The 12,985-nt window shown below is 39.2% G+C and overlaps 1 protein-coding gene across 11 annotated transcripts in view; it reads right to left on the minus strand.

The window, feature by feature from the left end:
• LDB3 (LIM domain binding 3) overlaps positions 1-12,985 on the minus strand; it is a 126,509-nt gene that overhangs the window by 67,552 nt on the left and 45,972 nt on the right. For all 11 annotated transcript variants that reach the window (XM_050305533.1, XM_050305537.1, XM_050305540.1 and 8 more), the window contains exon 4: positions 3,137-3,212. In XM_050305533.1, coding sequence (XP_050161490.1) covers positions 3,137-3,212 — 76 coding nt within the window. The remainder of the gene's footprint in view (positions 1-3,136; positions 3,213-12,985) is intronic.

The following is a 12,985-nucleotide window of genomic DNA, read 5'->3' on the forward strand; positions in this document are numbered from 1 at the left end:
TACCTTCATGCAAAGGAACAAAGGTTAAAGCTGTGCTTAGCCTTAAAGCTTCAGCTTGAATGTTTTGAATGGCACTGAGCTGAATCTTCACCTGTGTTGTGTCACCCTTGAAGAGCTGCAGGAGCTCACTGACTGATGATGGCTTAGCTTCAGTCCTTGGATTCATGTTTATTCTTATTGTTATTTGAATGCTTTCAACATTAACTATGTCCTTCTAACTAGGCCACATCTGTGCAAAAGACTACTAAATCTTTTGACTAATCAAGAAAGACTGACTAAACTAAATGAGCATTGTTTCCAGTTTGACATTAATGTCAGATAAGGATATAGTGAAACTGCAAATAAATCAAACATGTATCTCCAATAATAGCCCTACAGCTCAGTTAGTGCCTTATTTATGGTTGCAGAACCTATATCATCCACAACATTGATCAGCTATGTGAAAGAATGGTTGACCTTTGTGACAGAATGTATGCTTATTTCCCTAAAACACAAACATCCCAAGACCACAGTACTCAAAGAAGAAATGCATGCTTGAAAATTAGTGGAAGCTGCAATCAGATCAACATTACGTACAAGAGAATTTCAGGTTTAAACCAGACACTGAACTTGCACATGCAGGTTGTTTAGCTCACATTGACATGCTTTAACCTTAACCAGAGAAGGGTGAGAAAAACTTCTCTTGATGTTTGAGGACGACACTGTCACGACTGTCTTGTAGTGCAGTTTTTTGCTGTTTTTTTTTAAATACAATCAAATTCACTTCATGTGAGCCATCAGTCTAAACACTGTCAAGCAGTGATGTGGAGGTGACAGCTTCTGCCTATGTGTCACAGAATTCCTCATTTCTACAGTGATACTGTTACTAGAAATAATAAGGGACAAGCAAAGAAACCTTGATTTTTAAAATATTTTTACTGTACCATATCTTCCTGCAACATCACCATACCATTGCTTATCAGTAAAGAATTTTTATTCTGGATTTGGAGACTTCTCTGATGGTTCAATGCCTTCATTCCCTTCCAAATTACCTCCAGAGAAGAATTCTTCTTCACTTCAAAATTACTATCATCTACAGTGTAGACCAGTCTAGTGTAGACCAGTGACATAAATGTCCCTCCTCTTGATCTGCAAAGGGTCCCCCACTCCAGCACTCTACTGCTACCTCTTCCCTCTGGGCCAAAGACCCTACACCTAAGATACTTCTGAATAGAATGTTTCCCACCATACCTTCTCCTGGATGTCACCTTTTTCCTCCAGAAAGGTTCCAGTAATTCTCTTTTCCAGCTGTCAGCACTGCCTGTAGCCCATTCACAACAGCTCCTATGAACCTTTCCTAAGCACCAATGCACAGAATTCTCAAAATCTGAGACAGCAAGCTCCTGAAAATGGGTTGAGTCCTTTGATCCTCATCTCTCTCTAAAGGGTTAGGAGAGGAGACATAAAATATCTTCATGGCTTTCATGCCAAAGGCTCTTTTAGGACCTTTAAGAAAGGCCTACAGTGCAAAGAGTTAACTTTCTTATATGGTAGATAGTTAAGGGAGAAAAACGTTTTGTGTGATAAACAGGTTTGAATACCTATGGCAGTAATTTTCAAATTGACTCTCGACAAGGAATAAATGCACCCAACACAGAGTCATGAAAATCCAACCTATAAAAGCTCTGTGTGACTGTGGTGGCAGCAGACAAATGTTTCATACCCGTGCAGGTGCCATAGAGAGTCCCAAAAGGTGTCTGTCAGTCTCGTGTTCGTGAATAACTCTGAAGAGACATATCCACTCTCTGCCTTGAAAACTAACAGCACTGTGTAATTCTTGAGGGGAAATAAGAAATCTCTCCCCTTCCTGTCCCTATTACTTTGCTGGTGCAGTCAAACCCCAGTCTAACTAAAAAAAATGATCCATCGCTTCTGTTATAGCAATTTCATAACACTGTTTGGTGACTCTTCCAGTAACTTTCTCCAAGATAACTTTTATAAAATCATGATATAAGCAGAAACAACTCTGAGCAAGATAAATCCTTAGTTTCATCTTCCCCTGCCAAAAAGTTTACAAGATCCAGCCTGAAATAACATTTTTGTCTCAACTAATAAATGGCCAGTCAGGTTCATTTAAAATTTCACAAAATAAAATTGAATCAAATGATTCTCCCCAAGTGCATTCTCTGTTAGTTTGAACCTATTTGAGGCAGTTTCAGGGATGATGTTACCTTCTGCTCTGAATTTGGAAGGCATAGTGTTTATAAAAATTACTTAAAATTGATCTGTGGATGTCAGAACTGCCAAAACCAGTAGAACGTCATCTAATTCCCCATGTATTTAGATCTTCAGTGCTTCTTATTTTTTAATGCATGCTAGGGATGAAACTGGCACTGACAGAAGGGATGAGCTGCAGCAATGGAGACTTCACCTCCTCTCCATTTATCTAATGAAAGGTGTCAGCAATCCTAACATCCTACCCAGTGCTTAAGCCTAAGGACACATCCACCATCTTTCAGGTATCCTGGCTCCTCAGTGCCTCCAGAGATACAGAAGATGAGTTGCCAGGTGCAGTCAAGGAATGCTGTTTGTTCTAAAATGAATGTTTTTTTATGAAAGATGAGGAGCTTTGACAACAGAAACCAAGCCATCCGTTTCCTCTGCCGCTTGCTGTTATTCATTACATTGACTTATCCTCTTTATTTTTTTATTCTCATTTCTTTTGAATACTCTGACAAGAGTGCAATATGATGCAAGCTTTCAAAAGGCCTCATGTCCTCTTTCCAAGTCAGTGTCTTTTCAGTTGTATTCAGGATTTGGATAGACTGAGGTACAGTCTTACGGTTTTCCCCCAACAATCTACAAAAGCAAATGTATATTTTGAGAAGCTTTAGTAGCCTCTTGCAGCCTAGATGAAAACAAGCTGCTCAGAATGGGTTAGACAAAATCACATCAGAGGCTGCTGGATGCTTTGGTCCTGCTAATCAAAAATCAGGAAAATACAGATCACTAATTGCATTGCAGCATTTTGCTGCCTGTGCATTCATTCAACCTTTACTTATTTGAGGCAGGCAAAAGCTATTTCCTGTAGTAGGTATTCACCTTCACTGCAGTAGATAAAAATGGTGTTCATTTTGGCTGGGAATTTGTCACTTACCTTCTGGTGGGGGATTACAGCCCTGGGAGAGTCAATTCTGGGAGCTGTGGTTGATACTGGCACTGGACGTTTAGATCTGGGGATCAAAAAAAACCAAAAAAAACCAGAATAAAAGATGAGCAATCTGGACTCCTATTTTTCAGCTCTAATTTCTTGCCAAAATGGTGCTTCATCAGGAGTGAAAGTTCAGCATAGCCTAGACTTTTCCTATCAATCATCATGCGTTCTCTACATCCTCATTTACAAAGGTCTTATATGTGAGAAATGGTTTGAGAAAGTTTCTGTGAATGATGAAAACCCATGAGTTACGGAAGCAGCCTCTGACTTGGGAGATCATCTGTTTTCCAATACCTTGTGGCAAACTGCATTTTCATAGATGAGAATCAGCCACAACTGGATAAATTCAGGTTTGGGCAGCACTCTGGGAAAAGGGACTTAGTGGTGTTTTGAAATGCAGAGGCTGAACTTTGGTGCTGAGGCATCTCAAGAGCAGCCCCTCAAAAGATCATTATTTAATAGTTTCAAGTATAGAGCAACTGCGATTATTTAAACCTCTCTGCAGGAAGAAACATGAGGCCTCATTTCAGACAATTTCGTTTCACAAGGAGCAGAACACTACTGAATTAGCTACTCCAAATGCCTGCCTTTCTCCTGTCAAGTATTTGACACCTCCTTGATCATTTAAAAAAACAAAAATAAACCACCCTAAAATGCTTCCAAAAGACACAGTTTGCCCTTTCATTGGTAAACAACCAAGAAAGCACAGTGACAAATGCTAACTGAAGCACTTGTAGGATGCTCAGGTAAGTGAAGATGTATTTGTGGGAGGTGTTGTACAAATCTGCATAGTGCTGAACATTCCACTGAAATCTTCCCAGTACACATGGGATCACCAGAGAAAATTAAATGAAAAATGCAAAAATAGTCAAAATAATCAGAATTTTACAAGTAATATCCCATTACCAACCTACAGATCAGGGTGATGCCTCAAATTCTAATCTTGAAAAAGTACACTGCAAAATTAGGACGGGGACAAAAATGAAATAAAAATACTTAAGAGTTTACAAATCAAGTAGAGATGACTGACACATTTGGAACTGTTTGCTTTAGACAGGAGATGAATAATGGAAGACAGAGGCTTAGAAAATAATGAAAACTAGAAAAAGGAAAATAAAACTACACTTGTGGACATTAAGTGAAATTGAAGACAACACATATAAAATAGATAAAGGCAAACATCTTTTCCTGGAGCACTTGATTAACCCAAGGTGAAACTCATTGTTACAAAACATCATTGAGACTATGAGAATAAGCAGGATATCAGAAAGGATGAGATAGTTATAGTTACAACAAAAACCCCAAGAGCAGCTTTAGACTGTGTATAACAAATAAACGTATATATTCTCATTTTTCAAGGCACAACTTGAAAGACTGATAGGAAGAGACCTTCTGTGTTAGGTTCATTATTTCCTTCCTGAGGGCTGTGTTGCACTTTCCTCTGAATCACTTTGCAATGGCATCTATCAGAGAGGGAAAGCTGAGCTGGACAAAAAGTGAGCTCATCCACAGCGGCAATCCCTGCATTAGCACCGAGCTTCACACTGAGCTCTGAGTTCAGCTTTTGTTGCCACACATGAAATTTTTCCATAAACAGGAGTAAACAAATAAAAAAAGAGCACCTAGGAGAAAGCAGCAATCCTTACAGGAACTAGAAAATTTCCACATATGGAAATCTTGCTACTTTGAAAGCTGAAAACAAAGCCAATGTAATAGATGCCTATCTCACAACCAGATACTGTGAGAAGGAACAGTTTGAGCAGACAGTGAAAACTGGCATTTTGTTAAACAATGTTTGATTAACCTGTGAAATTCACTGGCAAAGTATTCCTGAAACAACAGGCTAGGAAATTGTTAAAGGCACTAGTATTCATACTCATAGTTGAAATATATCACAGTATACTCCCTAAGACATAATTATCTGAGAAAGATATACTTTCAAGTTCTAGGAGCAAGAGCTAATCACTAACTGCCTCGAACAAACCTTCCTCAGGCAAGTTACTAACTGATCTTCCCTCAGGAATAAGTGCCATACCCTTCCTCCAGCCATCTTAGCTTACAAAGACAAACAATAAATCACACTCATGTGACATGCACATATATCATTAAAGACAGCAAAAAAGAGGAAAAAACCCAACTGCAGCTCATAACACAGAGTTGCTGAAAACTGACAGTGACAATTTAGGAACAGACAAAGATTTAGGGGAAGATTCTGATCTTCTTTCCAACGGTGTCATTTCCAAGTACACCCAGTTATTTCTGTGGAGTGACAATGGGTGGGCCTGGGCATTCCACGTTAAGTGTCCCTCTGCTGTGCTCCCTGATCATGAATTTTAGTGCCAGAGTTGCACAACACTGGAAATGTGGTTTGCCATGTACAGAGGTGTAGCAAACAACACACTGCATGTTTGATGCATAACTGGAAAATAGTTGTATTGCAGCAAGGGAATTTATTTACCAGACTGTTCCAGCACTTCTGATGCTTATTGTTCATCTATTTTTTTCTCACTCATTACCTGACCACAGAAGAGGATGTTAAAAAGCTGCATTCCTTCCATATTACTGATAAACTTCATCTGCCATTCACAGTGCTATTCAACCAAGATTTTTATTTTATATCAATGTAGAGATTTCAAGATGTTACTTGAAAACAATGAGGTTCCTACATAACTCTGCCCTGAATGTTTATAGCTTTGATATTTAAAAACAGAATAAGACTTGCTAGATTTATCAGGAGCTTGCACCAGACAAAAGGGCAGGAGAGGTGAAATCAATTTGTGGAATGAAACTCTATGCACTTGCAAAATAAAGTGATTATTTACGTAAGAGTCATTACTCCTCTGGGAAAAACATCTGCAAGTTCAGAATACTTTTTCCCTCCCTCTTTTGCTGGATGAATCCAACCCTGCAGCAACACAAGTTTGCTTTTCAAGTGATGATGGTGCTGTGGTAAACATATATATGTCCAGGTTTACACTTTAATCCACTGATCGCAAAATTATTTTATTCCAAACACTTGAGGAGTGTTCCTGCTCAATAGGGTTATGAGAGGGATGAAAGCCCAAATTTCACAAATTACTGTGATAATTTTAGATTTGATGTTGAAATTTCCCATCAAGATTCTTTTTCTTAAGCAAATAATTAGATTTCAACTTTCAGACATTTTCTTCTATATTTTCCAAATTAAAATGGAAACAAAAACCTCATTTAAAAATGAAAACTCAGAACAGTTCTAATGATGACCAAACACATCATTCCCATATTTTTTAAAACTTTTGTCCTTTCCTCAGATACACCTCTCCTCTCCCTCAATACTGGTTCTCTTTTTTAATGAGGTTCGAAACCAAGATGGATGCAGTTTTGCAAAGCAGTTCAATTTTGATAGCACTGCTGAAATGGCTGTCAAAATTTCTACTTGTTCCCACCTACCTAAATATATCTTTAACTGAAGAGCACTTGACTTCAACCCTGCTATTTCTGCACTCACAACAAAGGTTCATTAGGAGCCAACTGCATTGAGGAGCTGCCTGCCTAAGGAAGGGCTGCAAAGGAGTTCTGTGATTCACTCTCAGTTTAAATGGCATCCTCAGAGAAGCACAATATTGTACGTGCAGAGAGGTGACATGATCTAAGAGATAATAGTTCTTTTTCATTTTCATAGGGCTTTTCTTCTATCTTCACCCAGTCAGTGCCTACCCTTTCTAATTCTCAGGACAGCTAAAATGAACATTTCTTCCTTATAGTAAGCTTTTGCTTTTATTTTGAGACACAAGCACTTCTTTATATCTTGTTGAGCATCTTAATAACTGTATCTTAATATTTCAACCACTAGAAAATTAAAAGAGTCAAGTGCATGGAAAGGTAACAAACCAGATTAGATTAGGATTAGAAATGCCTAGAACACTTTTTACATACTTTACCTATCACCTAACTGAAATGGAGTCTTTCTGGAGTGGAGTGTGAATTTGCAGAATGCAAAACAACAGAGCATGTAGAATTGGGTGTCTGATATATATTTGTTTTAATGGATTAATATTCCTGACAATTTGGTGGGGATGATGGGAGTGTGGGGAAGAGAATGGAAAAGGATCAGCTAGGTATTACTCGTGGTTATCAATTTGAGGTGTCCATCTAATATGAGCTGAGATAACAATGTGCCAGTTAAATCTTCAGCTAACCAGTGAATTAAGCAGCCAAACAGAAGCTTCTTCTTGTTTATAAGTCTTGCACAGAAAATCTTGAGTCTCATGATACCATGGTTTAATTCTCTAAGCCCTGGCTGGGACATCAGCAACCAGTCTCAGTGACTCCAATGAGAATCACAAAGACAAAGCCCTGAACATTTCACAGGACTTCAAATGTAAGTGTGGTTGCTTTGGGACTGGGACGAGACCTACTTTCCCTCTCTTAGGACATCATCTGTGCTTGTAATAAAACTGAAAAATATTACCATCAGCAGTTTTGCTCTCTGTATATCAGTGGCAAATGCAAATATTAGCATTTGGCTGGAGGGCTGATTCGTTAATTATTTCCCTGCACTCGGATGGCAAGGTGGGCAATTACAGTTTCCAGACCTAATGTTCATACCCACAGCAACACACGGACAAGAACTTTTCATGAACAAATGGCATCAGCCTAAAAGGCAGCAGCTATCCAATCAAAAAGCTGTTTCTAAGTATGTAACACCCATTTTCCCTTACAAGGGATCTGAGTCAGAGGCAACCACAAACACTAAGGGACGGCGAGGCAAAGGAAAAGGGAAGAAGCCTTGGAGATTTTTGCGACAGCAAGGAAAGAAAGGGAACTGGAGCCAGTGTCTCTGAAGCTGAGATTTTTGCAAAGGCTCTCTTTCTCTCTCTTTGACCCTTTCCACTTCTGTGGCATCTGCACAGTGCCAGTTGCATCTTCCTAACTCCTACCCTCTCCCCTGCTCTGCAAAACCCCTTCTTTCTTGAACTGCCCCACATTCTGCCCTCCAGTCTGTTCCTCCTGAATGGAGCAACTGGCTGTTGATGCCTCCCTTTCCTCTTAGTTATCTTGGCACCAACCCTAAAATTCCTCCATCCCAGAAGCAACTGTGGGCAAACTGGGAGGCTCTGGCAGTGTCTCTGCAGCTCTGCCCTGTGTGTGACAGTTATCCCCAGAGTAATAAGCTGCTGAACACATGCCTGGCACTCACCCAACACACACGGCAAGCTCCATACTCCATGAACAGCACTCCACTCCATGAACACCTTTATTCAGGTAGATTATTTCTCCTTTTGTCGCCTTCTTGATGTCTCTGTGCTATTTCTAAACCATTTCCAAGAATTTCCTCTCTCTATCATTACCAAAAACCCAGATAACCCATAAGGAAATATGACATAATCCCAAGGAAATTTCATTCAGTTACAGAACTTGTGCTGTCGTGGACTGAATTCGTATGTATTGCCATCCACACGGTTGAAGAAATATATTAATTTATATAAAAAGCATAACTTTGTTTCTAAGTAATAATAAGCAGATCATAAGAATTTGAAGGTGAACTTGCTTTAATGATGAGTTACCAAATAGATCACTCAGTTATAAAGTGATCACAGAAACCTTGTTGACATCAGAATATCAACATTCCAATCTCTCACACTACTAAGGTGCTACATTTTAAGCTTAAATAAGGTATTTTACTAGTTTTGCTTACTTAGATTTCCATCACAATGCTACTTACCTGAACTTTTAATGTTCACCCAAAGCAAATTCACATTTTACTTCAGATTGCATTACAGGACTTTTGCACAGCTTTTCTAGTTATCCATAATAACTCCGTTTGAATAGCATGGGATTCACAAGTAAAATACATTTTAACTAGCCTGAAAGGAATTCTGTTGGGAGGGAGGATATGAGCTATTTTTACTTTCTACTTTTTATTTGCATGTTTTCTATAGCTGTTACAGACCAGGTAAAAGCATCAATGTTCCTCACAAAGCTTGCTTTAAAATAACAGCAGAAACATTAAGGTGAATAGAAGGGGTACTTCCAGCCCAGTGCAGGAAAACCCACAGTACTTGAAATACTCAGAAATATATAAATAGGTATTGATTATAAATAAGAAGCCACTACTCTCACCTCAATAATAAACTGGTTAACTGCAGAATTTGGATTGCCTAGCTAGAGAATGTCAGTTCACAATAAAAAAAAAAAAGAGGCTGAAATGCAATCAAATTTATGAGAGAGGGATCAAAGCTTAATGGTATATAACCTTCAGATATAGTGTCTTCCTTGAAATCTTACAGTTTGGCATAATTATTTATTATTAATTATTTAATTGTTAGGTGATTATTTATAATTACTGAGAGATATTAGAAAATCTATTGAAGGTAAATATACAAATTAGAAAAAGATCAGAAGAAATGTTTGAATCATGAAAAGATCTAGTAGTGTAAAGCAAAGAATTAGCTGTTATTAATAAGGAACAGAAGAGACACTGAATAAAGATCCAGTGCTTGGATGTAGCCTACCATACCCTGGCCCTGAGATGTGATTCAGCTCTCTTCAATAAACATAATAAATTACAATTGTGAAGAATTGAATATCAAATATTTAAATACCTGAAGTGAACCGTAGTGATTTACTCTGTTTATTTTCACCTCCCATACAAATAGTGTACCTGAGACTTAGACTACCCTGTTCCAGTACCATCAGGTTCCCCTGCAGGCCTGCAACTCTTGGCTTCTTAACAGCTCCCTTAAAGGTGAAAGCCACTCAGGTACAGATTTCAGAGCAGCTCTGGGGATTGTTGCAAAGCGTTACCCTAAAGAGCCAGCTCCAGATCCAAGAAGTTGCAGCTGAATTTCAAAGACATGATGATTCACAAAATAATAACATACCATTTTGTAACTGCCTTCTGTTCAGTCAGAGGAGTTCAAGTGTTGTTCAAATCCAAACAGATTTCTAACACTATACAGAAAAACTCTGTTTTTCCCCTTACCACTCAACATTTTTTAAAAGCAAAAGCCCAGCTCTGGATACTTTGGAAATTCTGACCACGAATTACTTTTGTTAGTTTACTGAAGCTATTAATGAGATGAATTTATTTAGCTGATTTTCCTGAAACTCCTCTTTGCTGGGATATGGACCTTACAATGTGCCACGTGGTTTTTAGAGCATTTCTAACTGGCATATATGGCAGAGAAAAATAAGCAAACATGGATAATTAGATCTTAACTACGGTCTACCTCATTCAGGCCTTCACTTTCCCTGTTTCCACACTCAAACACTTGAGTGAGCTTTCCATTAAGGCCTATACCTGAGAGACTTTGACTGAAAACATAACTCCATGTCCTCAGACTGCTGAGTCGAGAAGGGTAGCCAGGACTTGTCAAAAGAATTTGCTTCCTTTGGAGGTGTTTGGTGTTGGTGTTTGGAGCTGTCAGTTACAGTAATGCAGTAACACCCCAGGGCCAGCCTGTGCCCAGTGCTCAGCAGCACCAGCCAGGGAGAACACAGAGCCCAGGAGGTGGCCAAAAGCCAGGTAAAATGGACCTGGGTGTATCTCTGCCCTCGCTGTCAGTCACCAATGATTAGGACTTCGTGAAAAAAGAATAAGGCCAGACAGCTTTTACAGTGGCTGGTGGGCAAGAAACACTGCAGTAAAAAGGATCCAGAAGAAACCAACTGCCCCACATGTGCAAAGAAGGTGTTACAAAACTGATCTAGCAAAGCCTTAGTATTTTACCTCATTGAACGATTCCTCATTGCACTTCTAAAAAATACTTTATCATCCATTCCAATTAGCTTCAAGTGTGTAATTCACATCTTTCCATGACCATGCTTAAGCTAATCAACGTTAATCGATAAGAAAAGGTCCCAGACTTAATACACTGTGACATTTTGGCTAACGTATCTGCTTCCTCATTGCAGAATGCAACCAGTAAATGTTTGTCTGAGAGAATACAAGTGCTGTGTGTATTTAGCTGTGTCAGCCCACTGACTTCTCTGAGATGTGCCCCTGGTACCCATCTCGACCTTTCCATGGTGAGTGCAATACAATATGTGAAATAATTCCCGTGGAGATTATCTTTAGGTCATCCAGAGAATATTTCTCGGAGAAATAAAATAGTGAATTTTAATCTCATTTCTAAACTGGTATTTTGGGGTAAAAAAGTGATGTGCACTCTGAGAACAGTTCTAATCCCTGAGTAGAATCCTGTTGCAATGAAAACTTCACTGCCCTTTAAAGCCTTGGCATATATCCACAGTTTCCAGGCTCTTTTCTAAAACTAACAAGGACACTTTATGCAGCGAGTGTAAATAGCAGTCCACTCAATTAAACTGCTCATGTAAGGAATATATTTGTATTTATTGCAGCGACTGATATTTTATTTCACTTTCCATGGAAAAAGCTGCTCATTAATTTTAACAGCAGTAAATGTTGCTGCTCAAAGGCAGTAACTCACAGCCCTGACCAAATGTTAGCCTGACACTTGTAAACGAATCCTGCTGTCCTCTCCTACCTGCACACAGAGACAACTGGGCACTCAACGGGACCCACCTCTAGTTCACCAGGAGTGAGGGAGGACCACCTCTCAGCTCACAGTAACACAGTGTAGCCTCCTTAATTCACTAGGAGGATATGCCTTTTTTTCAGTGCTTTAAGCATACAGCATCCCCAGAAGGAAGGAGGAAACCTTGGCTGTTGAAGGCAGATGACTCTCGGAAGTTCTAGAGTCTCATGTCTAAGCAAACTAACTGCTGTCACATGTCACATCCACCATTAGTGTTCCTCTCTTTTTTTGTACTAATCTGCTTAAAATTTTGAATAGTCCAGTTATAACTAGTTCAGACCATGCTTTTTTATATATAGTTCCAACTATTGTTTATATAAACTATTGTTTATATAGTTCCAATTAACTCTCAGACTGGGAGAGATACCCTCTTCTAATTCTTCTGAGCATAAATGCAGCCTCAATCTGGTTCTGATTTAAATGTGCCCATCAGTAGACCTAAAACATGCACAGAATTGGTTACTATTCACAGCTTCAGACAAAAGACAGCAGTTTACAATAACCACTGAATTCCCTCTGCTTGCAGTTTGCTGTCACCACATGCTTTATTTATAGTAGGCCTGAAATGAATACTGTAGGATCAGCCATCTTTTGGTGCTTCACAAAAAATGAAAGCTATTAAATATTTACCGTAGGTCTCTCATGGCTTTGCCTCTGACACTTTCCCTTTCAGCAGAGAAAAGAATTATTTAGCTCATGATTTTCCAGCAAAAGACACTCGGTTGTGACTGTCTTGAAGCGAGTGGCAGCATCACTGGCATGCCCTGGGAGGGGGAGGTTTTGTCAACGTGCACCAGGCAGGGAAGGTTTCCACCTCTCCTGCTCCTCTCCAGCACAGAGTGACGCCAAAGCAGAGTCTTAGAGTGACACAGGAATGTTTGTGCCAGCAGAATGAGGCACGCTCATGTTACAGCACTTTCCAAAACCAAGCCAGTACATTTGGTGAGTCCTTTCCAAGGAGGCTGATCAGATTACTTCAGATCAAGTGAATGTTGTGGATGCTCCAGTGAAACGTGTTGACAAATAATACTGCTCTCTGGTGCATTGCATTTACTGTGCATTTAAAAAGAAACCCATTTTTATGAAATAAAAATGAATTTTGAATGTTTTGCTTTTCACCTGTGAACTGAATACTGCAGGATAAAAAGCTTGTGGCCTAATATCTGTGGGGCAGCCAGACAGTTAAAGATGAACTTTGACTGGCCCAGAATTAAAATGCCTGAGGGCAGCTGTGTAGCTCAAGTAACTGATT

Source organism: Myiozetetes cayanensis, unplaced genomic scaffold, assembly GCF_022539395.1.
Source record: "Myiozetetes cayanensis isolate MyiCay16 unplaced genomic scaffold, myiCay2020 scf10, whole genome shotgun sequence".
Classification (NCBI taxonomy): Eukaryota; Metazoa; Chordata; class Aves; order Passeriformes; family Tyrannidae; genus Myiozetetes; species Myiozetetes cayanensis.